Source organism: Syzygium oleosum, unplaced genomic scaffold (genome assembly GCF_021117445.2).
Source record: "Syzygium oleosum isolate NSW1041296 unplaced genomic scaffold, Sole_v2.1 Sole_v2.18, whole genome shotgun sequence".
NCBI lineage: Eukaryota > Viridiplantae > Streptophyta > Magnoliopsida > Myrtales > Myrtaceae > Syzygium > Syzygium oleosum.
In genome coordinates, this window is record NW_026607502.1 from 1588199 (window position 1) to 1604765 (window position 16567).

General features: G+C 40.2%; 1 protein-coding gene across 1 annotated transcript; it reads right to left on the minus strand.

Annotated features, from left to right (window-relative positions):
- Nucleotides 1-10365: 10365 nt before the first annotated feature.
- On the minus strand, nt 10366-11369 carry LOC115686578 (auxin-repressed 12.5 kDa protein-like). Its single transcript, XM_030611919.2, has 3 exons — nt 11204-11369; nt 10797-11019; nt 10366-10667 (listed from the first exon to the last, which is right to left on the minus strand). The coding sequence occupies exons 1-3, from the start codon at nt 11310-11312 to the stop codon at nt 10631-10633; spliced, it is 369 nt and encodes a 122-aa protein (XP_030467779.1). The 5' UTR covers nt 11313-11369; the 3' UTR covers nt 10366-10630.
- Between the last annotated feature and the right edge of the window lie 5198 nt (nt 11370-16567).

Here is a 16567-nt window from a genome sequence, read left to right on the forward strand (position 1 = left end):
TATTTATGGCTTGGTTTTTTGAATTTTCGCAGCAGAATTTGAGTCTGTTTTGATTGTTCTCAGTTGAGCATCATCCATTACTGTAAGAACTCACCAGGAACTTGGAGAAAGGAACAAAAATGGGTCAAGAATGAAGATCTTTCTGTGCGTGGTTAGTGGAGGCGACTGCTGATATATCTTTGTAAAAAGTTGTAAAAGGAGATGATGGACACGAACAGAGAAAAGAGGATGGACAAATCCGCTTTTTTGCATGTGAGAACCTGACGACTCCAAAAATCCTTAAAACCCATTTTGACCTGTTCATCTGTTTCGGTGTGCTCATCTCACTTGCTTTTTCTCAGTCAAGTTGAAAGGTCTTTTTATTTCTTTTTTCCAAAGTCTTCTGTTATGCTCCACTGCTGTTTTTCTTTTTCTGCTAGGATGGAATACGAAGAATCAATGTCAGGAAGCACCAGAAACCATTTTATACTATTATAATGTTATCATTTTCAGCTTTTTTCTGTTTGAATATATAAATGTGCAACTTTGGGAGGAATTCAAGGCCTAATTGCCTTCTTTAAACACTGAAATGCTCCAAATCTCTTACAAACCCTAATCTCGATTACCCACAAATCCTAGTCTTTTGCATCGAGGTGGTGGGGTCGGTAGGGGCAGTGGCAAGCATTGTGGTGGCAAAGGCTGAGCTAGGATCTGGATGTAGAGTTTCTAAGTGATTAGGCATAGGAAAGGGATAAATATGTACCGAGGACCGGTTCTGTTTAGGAGCTTCTCATGGCCGACGTGATTTTGGAGGCTGGACCATAGCCGGTGTGATTTTTGAAACTTATTTATAGCCGATATATTTCGGACCTTATCACATAGTGAAGCGTGATCGTAGGGTTTTTCGTGACATCAGTGGTTGAGTTTGATATATATGCCGGCTAATATTGTATGATTATGATGTGGTGCATAGTTAAGATTTGTTGCTTATGAGGATATACACATTATGCTTGCTACTTGGGAAAAATGATGAATGTTATTGTCTTGATACGTGTGAATACACATTCGTTCTAAAGCCACATTGTTCATTGCTTGATCCCATGGAAGTGGTGGTCGTCACTTATTGAGCCTTGATTTTGCTCGCCCTCTTTTAATTACCATTTTAGTTTATGAGCACAAGGAAAGTTGCATGTGGAGAGCGATTTCGGGTGATGAGATGGGACTTTACTTTTGTTTGAACAAAATTTATTAATTGGGGATTTATAAATTTCTAGTTTTGAAAATTCACGATACAATAGATTTTGGTACAATATTCATTCAATGAAAATTTTTGTTAAGCTACATATAGTCTAAAATGGTCTACTTTGGTTAGAGGCTTCGTCCTTCATTTAATAAAGGATGGTCAGTCACTCCCTAAATTTTGGATATGACTTTGGGGTGTGACAAAGTTGGTATCAAATTGCAACACATTTTTTTTTGGCTTGTTGAACAAGTTAGGAACTAGATACATTCCAAGTATTCTCACATTATTATGCGAAAAGTGAATTATTATAAAAGCTTATTCAACAATTTGAACAGGCCCAAAATGAAAGGACAAAAAAAAAAGAATTCGCGACTTAGATTTCCATACTCATGATAAAATTTATACTATCAATTCTTATTGTATGCAATATTTGGGCAAAGTAATAGATTGAAGTATAATTTGCTCAACCAATTTGAATATGCTCAACACCAAAGAGAATACATGTAACTGTGAGTTTAATACTTAATGTAATCATCAAGAGTTCATTGCAAATGAGATAGTAAAGGTATACATTAAGATGCAAAACAAAATTCATATAAGAAAAGCATAAAAACCAAATATATATATATATATATGTTACTAACATAATAAAATATAGAGATTGAAAACATTTAAAGTTCTGCACACCAAAAAACAAAACACACGAGGCTCACTTCCCCATACTTCTTTTCCTTAGAAAAGCTTTGACTCCTTTGTGGAGGGACTCAAAGGAATATTGCATGAAATGATCTCATTGGTTGAAGAAATATAAATATTTATATATAAATGGAATGAATGGAGTGGGCTGTTGTTGTTGCTGTGATTTCCAAGTGATTAAAAGCATATCTTTGATCTGCCACATTGAGATCTTTGTCTAATCTCCCATAAATTAATATGATTAGCCCATCTTAATTAAAAGTCTCGAGATACCCACTAAACCACTTTAGTTTATAAATCCGGACATCACGCCAGTATAGAATAATCTTTTTTTTAGAAGAGATTATTACATCACCATTCTCTCTGTGCTAAAGCTAGGGTTAGTTGTTAGTTTCTTTGGAAACCAGACCACCTTTGAGGATGGCTCAAATTAATAATCAAAGTAGGCTTTGCTTTTGTCAGATGAATCGCTGTATTTCCCTTGCTCGGTCGCACTATACGAGTTATTTTAATTAGGGGCTATTGTCTTTAGGGTGGGTTGATTTCCGATTTTAGGTCGGTACCGAAAACCGACCATTTGACCCCCAATTCCTAAAGATTGGAATCGAAAATCGAATCGATTGATTTCAGAACAGCCGGTTCATAACAGTTGCACCATTTCAGTATAAAAACATATGTTGGCGAGTGATTATGTTGTTGTTTATTCATCTTGAAGGTCATGGTTCAATTTTCAAAGAGTGAAACAGCATTGGTTTTTCAAAAGAGGGTTCAAAATCGGTTCCACCCTGAAGTCGGATTGGTTGAATCAGTTCTTGGGTAGAACCAACAATTCTAGTCTTTGAACTAGGGACCAAGCCAGTCGAGTTGAACCGGTTCCCAGGTAGAACTGACGATGTCAGCCTTGGAATCGCAAGTTAGGTCAATTTTGTCCCATTCCAAAGTTGAATTGGACTCGATGCTCACCTCTAATTTCAATAGTGTTTTAAACAATTTCACATCTCTATCTTCTTTTTAATTGCTTAGTCCAACATGAGATATTATAGTCCTTTTCTTACTTCTACAGTCCACTTGTTTGAAAAAAAATGCGAGCTATAAGTAAACAACTTATAATTCGTTTCTAATTAGGAATACGGATTTTGTTAATGAGTATCTTTTGAAATATTTACTAAGAATACTTAACAGGTGATGTTCAGTATTGAGTAAATATAACACAAGAAAAACAATGTACGGAAGATTACAAACTTTTCTCGTTGGATTACTTAATAACACCTTATGGACCAAGTGGAATTTAAATGATTCCGTTAGCCCAAGTGAAACCCCTCCCTTTTTCAATGGTAGGCTAGCTATGGCATTGTTACCTTGATACAAACAAATATCATAATATCTAATCGTTATCGCGGTGCAACAATTTCTTCTACTTTTAAAAATCCATAATGGCTCAAGATATAGAGGATATGAAGAAATTTTGAATTAAAATATAAGCAGTTAAAATTTACTTTCCAGCAGTCAGCCAAAACATAATTTTATGATCTTTTCATATAGATGATTAGGTTAATTTAACACGTTTTGATACAATAAGATAATTTTATCTTCATTTAGAGAGAATTACCATACTCAAAACCAAAACTAGCTTTTTTTCCTTTTTCTCCTCAATTAACTTTAATTGGCCCTCGGATACAAATCATGAGAATGCACATTCTTCCCCAAACCCTTTGTTGAGAGGTAAATGATTAAATCCTTTTAAGAAATACAATTGGGATCAAGCTTTCCCTCGCCCCTTCTAATCAACGGACTCTTGCGCATACGAAAGAGTGCAGTTCATTCGATAAATTCCTACCCCTCTATCCATCTCCGAGACGTCCAATGTGTTGAAAATCAAAGACATGCTCTAGTCATGCATAGTGAAATATAGGGACAGGAAAGCACCTCAACAACAGTTTACTAAGTCGCAACATTAGCAAATGGACTCTTTCCATATTGTCCAAAAAACAATCATTCGGTTCCTCCAATTGGGGAGCCTCCTCGTCTTCCAACACTTTCCTTGTCCTTCGAATAATCTTATATAGGAAGAAAGAAAACTTATTTTTCTCTATCATATTCCTTTCAATCTTTGCATCCGGCTATCTTAAAGGCTTTTTTCTCCCTTGACAAAGTGTTGGAACAATCCATTGTCTAGCTTTAGTACCACATGACGGTGAAAGTGGGGCACCCCCTCCAGCTCTCCTTTTGAGGAGGAAACTTAGTGGGGAGGCCCCCTCCCCTCCCCCTATCAATCAATCAATCAATCAATCCTGTTTGTCCATGGGGCTGTGTGTTGGACTCATCAATGGCCATCATTCGGTCAAGCAGTTGAATTTTCCAGTGACCAAATTGGATCTGTGATTGGCCCCTTTTGCTACTAATTTGATCATTGCAGAAGGACATCATGGGCATGCCATGTCACTGTCTTGAATGACTGTTTCTTCACTCCCCGTTTGCAAGAAGAGAGCCATCATGTGCATGTGATGATGTGAATTGGCACTGTCAAAATGGGGTTTCTTTTGCATCATGATTTGGAATGTGGTTTGCATGATTTTGGATCTGTCCGCATAACCTCCCCACACTCCACCTTCCCACTCCCACGTGCCTCATCAATCAGTTCAATCCTTACGGGACATGATTAGTACAAGAGAAAAAGACTCAAATAATCCTTAAATTTTAGATAAATATATAATTTATAAATTTTTAACTTATTTAATATGATCACTAGATTTTAGATACATATTCAATTTAGTCTATGAAATATATGAAAATATTTAATATTTTTCCTAAACTTTAATTAATAAAAATATAACATTGAATATTTTCATGTGGTCTTCATATGGTCCAAAGTTAAATTGAATATGTATCAAAAGTCCATGGACTACATTGAATAAATTAAAAGTTCATGAATTGTATTACACATTGGGTCAAAGTTCACAGATTACTTTAAACAATTTAAAAGTTTAGGGACCACAATACACATATAAGTGAAGTCCAAGAATTATTTGCGTTATTATCCCTTTGTACTATAAGCCAAAACACTACTACACACATTCAAGAGAGAAATCTTTTTTTTTTTCTAGCTGTGGGCAGCACTTTTTGCTATTCTTGTATCGGAAAGGTGTTTCACACTCTCTACACAATGACATTCTTGTAATTTTAGGTAAAAAAGGTAAGGCAATCGATGAGTTTGAGAGAGTTGGAACGAGTACGGATCGTGCCGTTGAAATATGACTTGGTTTCTGTCGAATATCTAAATTCGATCCTATCAACGATGCAAGAAAAGTAATGAAAATTCGCACAACACAAGAATTTACGTGGTTCAGCAGAGGAGATGTTCCGCCTACCTACGTCCACGGGGAGAAGAGATCCGTTTCACTAATAACGTAGAAAAGCGTACATCCACTCTTTCTCACCCCTTGCCTCTTTTCTAGAGACCCGTTTCGCTCTAAAATATATAGCGAAACCGTACATGGCACAAATTACAAAATTATCCACATAGCCTAAAATATTTAACTTTCCCATAGAGATCCTTCTATGACTGAACATAAAACGCCTCTAGCGGCCTAGGGGCGCTGCCCCCGCGACCCCCACCGGGGCAGCCCCCCAGACCCCCGCCCGCTCACCGGGGAGCAGGACTCCCGTGCTGTCCAGTCGTCAGGGGCCCTTTCGGAATCGCCTCAGGATCTCTTGGATAACAGAATACAAGACATCAACCTCAACAGTTTCCTCCTTCTAAATCATTCTAGCCGTGTCTATTCAGCAACCCCTTAAACTCGAAAATTTGTCGTTTTATCATAAATTGTATAGATGGTTGCTTGGTGATAAGCTTTGCCATTTTTTCCACCGGTGATTTGGGGTACTCTCGAGCTCTTATATGAGCCCAACGTGCTGTCGAGTTTGGGTGGTATTGGTATCAAGATGAGTTGAGCTTGAATTTGGTAATACCAAGCCAGGTTCTAGTCACAAGAAGCCTAAAGCTACTTGGAGTAGTTCATTTGGCATAGTTAAGTAATCAAGTCAAGGTCAAATAGTTCAAGTATCAAATCAGGTTTAGCTCGAGGATTCCTTCTGCTTCAGTCGAGCAACTTGCAAGCCTCATCGAGAATATTGAATCGAGACTATATGTTTTGTCTCGAACAAAGACAAGTACGATATTACCATCTATTCAGTTTTCTCGCACTTTATTCTAGCTAGACCTCGAGGTCGAATATTACATTGAGGTTTGCTCTTTAGTAACTACGCGGTGTTTGAGCTCAAGCTTAAACACATAAGGGATCGTACTAGGTCAAGCTCTAGTACGAGCTCAAGCTCAATCGAATTTGAGTTGAGAATTGAGTCTATCTTCAATTTTGGCGTCGAGTAGCTTTTGAGCAACGAGTTGGTCAAGCTCAATCCAACTCGACTGCGAACTCCTATGTTACGTCGCACTCCGAATCCCTCACGAAGAAAATGCCCTAGCTCTATCACTATACATGATCAAGTTGTTGGGGTGTAATTCATACTTTCCATCGATAGGAAGGCATGAGAAGCCCACTTATATATAATCTCTTTCTCCTGTAATTGAGAGTTATAATTAGAGAGGTGAGAGGTACTAATTCTAGTAGAATTCTCTGCTAGATGTAACCCTAATTTAAAAATGAACCTATATAAGCCCCGTGTCTCGATTTCTTTTTTTTTCATTTACTCTCTATTTCGTTGTGTTTGTGCGCCTAATCCTAACACAAGTCTCGATCACACAAAACCCTAGAACATAATTATGAATCCCATCGCCATGTGATCTAGAAGAAGCTTGAAATGTTGTCCTCTTCATGTTAGTCTTGATCATTGCCATGAAAATATAAAAATTCGATTCAAGCTCTCTACTCATTTTCCTCCCTTATCTTATCTTAGGGTTTGCGTGAGAGGGACGGGGTTGACGACATGAACACACAACTACAAGCAAAAAGGAGAGGGACACCTCACGCATACTTGCCTTGGTCGTTATCATTCATTCGATCTTCTTCACAATTCGTGCCCTTCTCTTTGCGTACGTAGGAGGAGAACAATATTGAAGAGGAAGGCGTCAACACACACCCACGTCGGTGTCATTATTACACGACCACGCACTCTCAACTGCTACAACAATTCCCACCTTGGACAACTTTGTCGTCTCTCTTCTTGGTTCTTCTTCCCCCCAGAACGAAATTGATTTTGGTAAGCCTTCCAATACAATACAACCCTATGACGACAGCTTTATTGTCACGGTGTCCCTGTCGGGTTCGCAGCCGCAAAAATCGGGTTCTGGCTCCCCCCGCGTTCCCCGATCTATAAGATTAACGAGACATTTCGCAGATCCGAGATCGACCTATTGGAAAGGGAATTCTCCCGTCATTAAAGAAGAGTCCAACCGTGTGAATAAATTTCGGGATTTTGATTGATTCGACACACATCGTGCGCGTGAAGTTTGGTTTACGATAGACTATTTGAATTGCGTGCGATCGTCGCGTGTTTAAGATTTTCTTTTTTTCGAGTATCCTCAAACTTTTCAAAGCGCGTCCGCAATAAAAAAAAATCTATGCTTTAATGCATTAATGAATACGGTAATGTCGGCTTTGATTTTCCTAGCCGTGTCAACGGCAAAATCGGTGGAATAAAGCTGAAGGAATATGGTTCGGTTGACGCAATTATAATATGTAAAGTATGCTTTGATTAGGAGAGGACCGGTACCATGCAGGCAAAGGCTTACGAGCCCTTAAGTCAAGAAAAGGAATGTGAACGGCATCAAATGAAGTACATATATCAGTATAATGTATTAGAAAAGGACAGCTAAACCAATCGGCCTTTATTGTCGAAAGTTTTCGTAGCATCCCCGTTTACACCTTTCACACACGTCCCCGCGGGTTGGAAATTTCAACTCGGAAACTTCAGTTAATTGGTGGAAAAAGACTGCACGAACATAAAGGGCATGTAAGGCCCGTTGTCAAGCGATGTCGGGTAATATTTTAATATCCTATCTTATGTGCAATCCGATTAGGAGTAGCGCGTGGAATTTGACTGATGTGGGGTGGACGCACATACGCAGAGGTAACGCGTTAGAAATTCCAACCCGAAAACTTGAGCTAATAGATAAAAAGAGACCGCATGAATATAAAGAGCATATAAGACCCGTTGTCAAGAGATGTTGGATAATATTTACACCCCTTATACGAGCAATATTTGGCAAATTCTGTGAAAAACTTGCAATCAAGATGGTTGGGCATGCATGTTAACCTAGATTTGATGCTTTGCTAAGTTTGGAATCGACTTCTTTTTCACAAACATACATATATTGGTGAAGAGCGATTAGTTTTTAATAGATAAACCTTGAATCTTATTTAAAAAGAAATGTACATAAAGGCAAAACGTAGGAATTTCAAGTGGATGTTTTTCGCTAATTTCATCATCTCTAGCTTGATAAAATATTGTTTTAATAAAGGATAAAAATGGTCAATTTAATTGACAAATCATTTAAAATCTCTTTGATTTACCACAAATTCTAGCATAGATGATATGAGTTCAGTAATGAGAGAATGACACAAATAATCTCTCAATTTTAGCCTAATGTGCAATATCATCTCTAAACTTTTAATTTGTTCAATGTGATATCTGAACTATTGGTCAATATTCAATGTAATCTTTCCATTGGCTCAAATGACAAATCAGACATTATTTCATGACGTGGCTTATTATAAGTCGAGTTAGATTTTTAAAAATGACGAGTCAACATGTCCACTTTTTTTTATTTATCCACTTTAGAAAAGGAAAAAAAAGGGTGTTAACATGTCCATCATTTTATGGTGGCATGGATTATTATATATTGATTTGAGATGAATATATTATTTGGATAATTCACGTGTAACTTTTTTTTATTGTACACCATTCAAACTTAACGGATTATAAGTCATATTAGCGGAATCAGTTAACTTGAATTAACGAAAGGACGGCGCTGAACACTTGCATATAGTCTAGAGGCTAGATTGAACATTTACTAATGATTCAGGGGCCGCATTAAACAAATTGAAAATCTAGGGATGACGTGCACATTGGACCAAATTTCAGGGTCCATCGGTGTCATTTTCCCTTTCATTGATTCAACAAATAATGTCTAGTGTCCCTTTCGACGTCCAATTTCGGAAGGCTCTTACCTATCCATGAACAGCCAAGCATAAAATCACTATTCCTCTTTCTACCACTAATTGTTGTTCCTTTCTTCTATCGCCTTCAATTGTTTCGTGAAGTGCACAACAAAATCTGTCGCAGAATTTCCCTGAAAGATACATCTCAGAAATTGACCGTAACCATCTCCAGAATTTGCGCTAGTCCACTTTGATTAATCATGATATAATCTTAAGTTGACCCGGACAACATCTGCGTCAGGTTCGGTCTGCGGTCGGGGCAGAGCCTCTTTGGCCACCTTCGACTATGTCCGCGGTCAACAAGTGATATCAAGGCAAGCCACCGCGGTAGGCGGTGCCGGTGAGCCGTGCTGCAAGGTTCTTTCCCCGGCGGCGGGCGGGCCGGCAATGGAGGGCGTGGATGAAAACTATTCGTTAGGCTGAGATTGTAATTACCGTAGCTTTGGGGGAGATAGTGGGTTTCCAATGCGTCAAGCTCCAAGTGAAGTGGGCCGTCAAAGCCCAAGATTTGGATGGGCCTGCTGGTTCGGAATTTGGGCCTTACTCTCCCGTGTAAGGCCCTCTCGTTCGTTCCGCTTGCTCTTTCCGGCAAATGGAGCTGTGGGCCAAAACCAACAGCTTGGACCGAATCGAATCAACACACTTGCGCATCGCGATACCAACGCCATCTGCGTCCGGAGGGAGGGTCGGCCGTACTCAATATGAAGTTGTCGAGTGTTCCGGAGTCTCGAATTTCTCGGTTGCTAAGGTGAAAAACGAAAAGAAGTAGAGAAGTACGTTCAATCGAGCTGGTTTTTTACAACGTTATCGGCCTTTTCTACTCGAGTCACGCGCACTATACTTGTCCAACTCACGGCTTGAAACTTCAAATTTCTAGTATAATTATGATCCAATCCCCACAAACTTATATTGAACACAAGAAGTGGAGAAATTCTCATGAAATTTGTGCTTGTCCCAATTGCCCTAACCATACTCTTAGTTTTAATACGTGCGACTTTATTCTACAAAGTTTTGCATTTTGCAATCAATCTCTCTATCTCATTCGATTTGGGCAATCAAATTTTTCTGTTATGAAGAGGCTCAACGAAAGCACGGCCGTCGGGCGACGGACGTAAGCTGGGGATTAGCTTAATCTCCCCTGGTCGAACGTAATGAAAATCAAACATCCTCGTCTCGATATCAAACGTAGTTCTATTTCCGCCGCGCAACCGAGGCCCCGAGGCCACAAACAGAGACATCTCATGGCAGATTCAGATAGCTCTTTTCATGTTTCTTACTACTACTCGTATATTCAAAATACCATAAGTCATCACAATGCTTTATTACTTCGCACAAGCCTGCCATACCCTTCACTGCAACACCAGTCTTAGCACTCTTCTCAGTCTCTCTCACTCATCAAGACATACAATACTAGCAGCAAAGCTTTTAGGCTATGCTGAAAACAGAGCAAAGTAGGGGGGCACCGCATATGTACATGGCCGGTCCGCCGGGCCTCGGCCTTGGCCTCGGGGCCGATCTCCACCGCTCCCTCACCTCAGCGATGCTGGCTCCTGGTCTCACCACTGTATAGCCTGCGATTGCATCATAGTACCGAAAAAAAGGGGGTCGCTTTACGCAAGAATTCGATGGATTAACGGACCCGGGTGATCGAAAAGACTTGGATCATCTAGCCAAAGCTTTATGAGTACGCTTGATCTTACCAGTCGTAGACGGTGGGGGAGTTCGGCTGGGGCTTGTCGAAGTACTCGCCGCCGATCTTCTTGGTGGCTAGGTTGCTCCCCGGGTGGAACACGCTCCTCCACACGTTCTCCCTGCGGGCCGACACCGGGGTCGTCGGCGTCTTGGGCGTCGCCGGCGTCGTCGGCATCGACACCGACCTCTGGTACTTCCCTCCGGCGCTGCTCTCGCCACCTTCCCCGACATCTGCACCCACACACACACACACGCGAACGTCATCACAAAGACATCGCTACACTGTCGCTGACCAAGTAACAAAAAACTTCCCGACATCAGCACGCGACCCAGGAACACTGCGATGGACCCCTGTTTCATGCTCATCATGCCGATGAATCGTTAAGAAGATAGCCACATGAGGGATCGATCCAACCTGCGACGACGAGAGGCTTGCTGGTGGCGAGCTTGCGCAGCCGGCCGAGGCCGCGGTCGGGCTGTGGCCCGGCCACAACATCGTCCCATAGCTTCTCCAGAAGAACCATATCTCTCTCGCTCTCCCTCGATCTCGAACTGCGTAACTTTGAAGTGGCTTCATCAGGGGCTCACTTTATAGTGGGAAGGAGCTTAAAAATCTCGCCTAGGAGACAGGATCAAGGGACGCGTTTCATACCACTGCGCGTAGTAAAAAGTCGTTCTGCAAGTAGCAAAATCACCTGAACATTTTTAGCTCCTATATTATCAATATTATGATAATGACACAAATACTTATTAAACATTGACCCAAAATGTATTATGATCTCGAAATTTTAAATTTGTTCAACGTAATTTCTAAATTTTAGCTCAATATAATATTTTTATTCAGTTTATGGACTAAATTAAATATACACTAGCAGTCTATATTACACTAAATAAATTTAAAATTTATAAATAATATTACATATTAGACTAAAATTTAGAAATCACGTCGAATAAAATTATTTGCGTTATTATCCTATTAATATTCGGGTGGACATCAGTGGGTGAGTGGTGGAAATAGCAAGATGGGGGGAGTGGAGATAGAGGGCGACCATGGATAAGGATGAGGACTCAGTAAAACGCGGGGCCCCGCAAAATAATATCGTACTGAAAGAGAGTAGGTTTGGGCGACAAGTGTTGGATTCATTATGGCCATTTTGTCCTATTCCCATGGGCCCAATTATGAGTATTGGCAAATTATTATTATTATTATAATTATTATTTCTTGATAGAAAATTTACTAATCGAATTGATAGAGAATGTACTAATTAAATACACACGGTTTACGTGCGTGTCTAACAATCACTAGTGATTGCGCAAAATAATCTCGTGACGACTTTTAAATTTTTTTTCCTCTTATTTGTCATGGTCCCTTACAATTGACATGAAACACTACGCATTAGCTGGGGACGATTTTCGTCCCACTAGAAAAACTCAAATCGAAACCCGACCCAAATCTACCGCTCTATCACCATTCTGTCTAATATCCTCTGTTAAAATGTATAGCTCAACACATGTAGAAGACAACTGCAGAACAGATATGACTCGGAGCATAAAGATACCCAACGTGAAAAATCTAGGTGTATTGACCACGTCCACTCTCGTGCAAAACAGATATGGAGTGGAGAACAAAGAAGCCCGACCGCATTTTTATGGAGGATGGATTTGGGTAGGGGTAACAATTTAGGACTTTATGCAAGATGAATACTAGTTCGGGATAAATGTGTCGCGAAACACCAATTTAGGATTTTTAATGGGATGAAAATTAATTTCAAATAAATATGTCGTGGGTATCGTTTTGGATTTTTGATATTATCAACCTTTACACGGGTACTCGATAATATCTGATACGTATTGTATTGCATTGCATTGCGTTGCATTGGCTAGTGATATGAATCATCTTACTACACAAGAGCGTCTAGCTTTCTTCCCTTTCCCCAATCGGAAGGCGACACGTGGTTCCCGCCGGTTTGATGGCTATCTCGATGGATCCTATGATGGAGGACAATGGAACTTATTCGGTGCTATTTCCTTTTCACCGAATCGAACGTGGTTGTCTTTGTCATGACTTAGTTTTGGTACGCTACCTCCTAGAAAGATCTTAGGTTTTAATTTGAAGAATCATTTGAGTTCTCACACAACACAGACGGCAACCTTTCCATCGGAGTTATCATATACGTCCTCATTTCTTCCCCCCCCAAAAGTGAAATCACGTTTGTCAGTCAATTATTGATTTAAATGAGCGCGATCTTCGTGCTCTTAAAATATCTAAACATCTCTAGTTCTATTAGAGAAAATTCCAGGTTTTGTAAGGAGATAGTTTAGCCAGTACAGTCATTAGTATCTGTTACCGGTATATTTGTCCAAGTTATTGTCGCAAGTAACACAATGATTTGGATGATTTAAATGCTAATGGAGGATGAACAATGGTCAATTAAAGTACTCGATTTGATTTCGGATCAAAAGAGAGTGGGATTCTAACACGCGTTGAAAGTCTCAAAAGACTTAGTAGAGTTCGAATTACCGAGACAATGCATGAACAAATGATTGGAAACGAAACGGTGGGAAATGCCAAGAACGTTTATTGAATCGGAACAGATGGGCTGCATTCTTGGATGCCGCGGTTGCTCCATGCCTGAATTGGAACACAAACGTCTCAATGGAAATTTAATGAAGCGTGGAGAGAAAGTAAGAGGATTGCAAGAAACGTCTAGAATGATAGCTTTTATAATCGAAGACAAGTACTGGAATTAAGAAATCTAATCTAGTACAATGTCAAAATTCAAATTTAAGCAAAGTCTAATCCAAATGATCATCTCCAAAATCTGATGGGCTCCTTGTGATCTCTCGCTGCCTCCTGCTCATATTGCATGTTATGTCTTAAAAGTGTGTTAAGACATACGTGCGCGTGTGCGCTTTAATTCTTCTAACATCTTTAATGTGCCGTTCCATTTTGTATCCCGATATTCCTCCACAAGAATATCTAAATGTTTCTTGACTTACACGCTACTTTAGAAATGGCTTGTAACTGCTCCGGATACTTTAGCTACAATTTTTGCTTAGTCGATAGATCCTTCCTGATTTAGACCTCAACTCCCTTTCGTGTTTCAAGTCAATTGATTGTCGCCACGTGCCATGATCTCCACTTAAGCTTTGTCTATGGAAAATCAAGATCGATAAACTCTTCAGACATTTCATCTATGATTTCATGGGCCAGGTGAAGCTTGTCTAGACATTCTATGAAGTGAGTTTTTATGGGTCAAGTGTATTGTTATGGCGTGGTTTGGGTCATTTGCTTTTTTTATGTTTGGGCTTAAATTTTGCGCTCTGTGTCAACACTAACTAAAGAGCACTTGATTTAGAGGTATATAATATGTCAAATAAGGTGGCTTTGTCTCATTGATCGGCTACTTCCCAAACTTTATGTATATGCAAGTTTTTGTTTCTTGCGCATGGGTAATTTTAATAATCTGTCATTTATTAAAATTCTTTATATATATATATAAGAGTACCCCTAGTAGATTTCGACAGTTAGTCGCAAAAACTCAAAACTCAAATAAATCCCGAGCCAAACTCACTTAAATCCGAGTCCCCGCAACCTCCTTTCCTACCGAAACTCGATTAACAAAGCAAATCCAGCAAAGATTGGCTCCTAAAATCGTCATTCGACTCGAATATTCCTTGAAATCACATGGCACGAAACTTGATTAATTAGGAAAAGACAAATCAACAAGCAACAAAATGAGAACCAGCAGGTTCAGTCGTGGACCAAACCAATACAGGCAAACCCGGTAAGTACGAGGAATCACTCTCCCTAGTTCTGGGCCGAATTCGTCCGGTCCAAACTTGGACTCTTTCGTAGCGGCCCACAAATGATCCGATTACACGCGTCGCGTTTTGACTGGGCCGACTTTTATCCACTTTCTCGACCCGATTGAAAGATGTGTTATATAGGTCGAACTATTTTCTTAAACTGTTCGAGAGATTAGGTTGAGTAGAAGATGGAATCCAAGATTGCACGCCTCTAAAGTCGCAATGTCATAGCCATCACTTGTACCACTTTGAGTTGCCTCCATCGCTTCCGAGTCAAGGGATGGGCCCGTTCGAAGATGACCGCGGATTAAACAAACCCCCTTATTCTATTATTATTTTTCACTAATAATGCATACCAAAAGCACGAAATTCTTTTCGGTAAGTTAGGAAGATTATCTTTTCTACTCAAGAAGGTGATGCATTGCAATTTTTTTCCTCTCGGTTCTTGCCGACGGGAATGTATGGCCTGCGCTCAATGTATATGAGTCCAACTAAGCATGGATTGTCGGGTAGACCCATTAAACAGGTGGGTCGGGTTTGGTCGAAAATGGTTCGACTCATATTGAACCATTGAATCCATACTTATCCATTTAACTCCTATTGACCCATTTTCATATAGTATAATTCTTCCGACCCAAACCTGACTCGACTCATATTATTTTCCTCCTCCTATTTTTGTTTTTTGATTCATTTTCTTCTCACCCTACTGTGTAGTCAGGCGAGCCTACATCGAGCTCCCTGTAGTCAGGCTTGCTCATCTTGCAACTCACCGAGTCCGCGAAGCTACTTAACTTATGCTGATGAACGATCTGCTCCCTCCCCCCCTTCTCTCTCTCTTCTCTGTCGTCCCTCCATAAAACTCTCTTTGTCTACAAAGAGTCCTTGTTGCTCCACGAGACCCCCCCTCTCTCTCTCTCTCTCTCTGAAGAAGAAGATGACGACGAGGATGGTTATGATTTTATGTTATATACGATGGATCTAGGGCTTGCTCAAGCTCGATCGGGCGAGCTCATGCTCAACAACGGCAGGACGAGCCGGTCGAGAGGAGACCAGAGGCGACGGCATCAATCGAGAGCACAGGTGTTGGTGTGGAGATACGTAGCTAGGGCATCGTGGAAAGCAATATTCTCACTCTTTTTTTAACTTTTTTTCTAATGTCTAAATTTGTTGGTCTAAGTTGAGCTATGCCCAAACCCATTTATAATCCATTTTCCAATTAAGTGCTATTGTAACAAATCCATTTCAACCCCATATTAAAGCTCCAACTTACTCATTTTCTACCCGGTCCATTAAATATGAATTAAAATACGAGTCATCGACCCATTTTGCCACCTCTACCACTGGGTTAGGCCGGGCTCATGTAGATCCCACCTCTTTCGATTATTCATCTGAATTGTGCAGTTAAAAGATTTTCTTTCTCTGTCTTTTCTTTTGCTGACTTGCACGTCCTTCTTCAACAAGGGAGTCCCAACTTTTCGTCCGGGTTGGTTAGAACAGTCAATGGGAAACCAAACCATGCTTTTCCTCCGGCGATCGCGCAACAACTCAGGCCTTCAAAAAGGCCAAACATTCAAAAGTCAACCCCGCTCTAAACCCGCCAATCAAGAAAATGGAAACAAAAAACACACAAAATATTTATATCACGTCACACCTTATTCCATAGGTAAAATTGGGTAATTCTAATGAGCTACATCACAATTCTTATCCATCGCATCGGAAAATATAAAAAAAAAAAAACTCAACAAGATCGTAAAAATGAAATGCTCTTTATATCTCGTGTTAGAAAGTCCGACCCCATCTCACATGATTATCGGGGGCCCGGTTCCACTCCCCCGGCTCATTTCGCATGCGCGTCCGACCCCGTTCCTCAAGTTATAACCATCCAATTCCGCCTCCAAACGCAGGTTATGAACGAACTAATACAAAAACCATCCAATCCCGCCGTGATTTCCCGATGAACATCGAACGA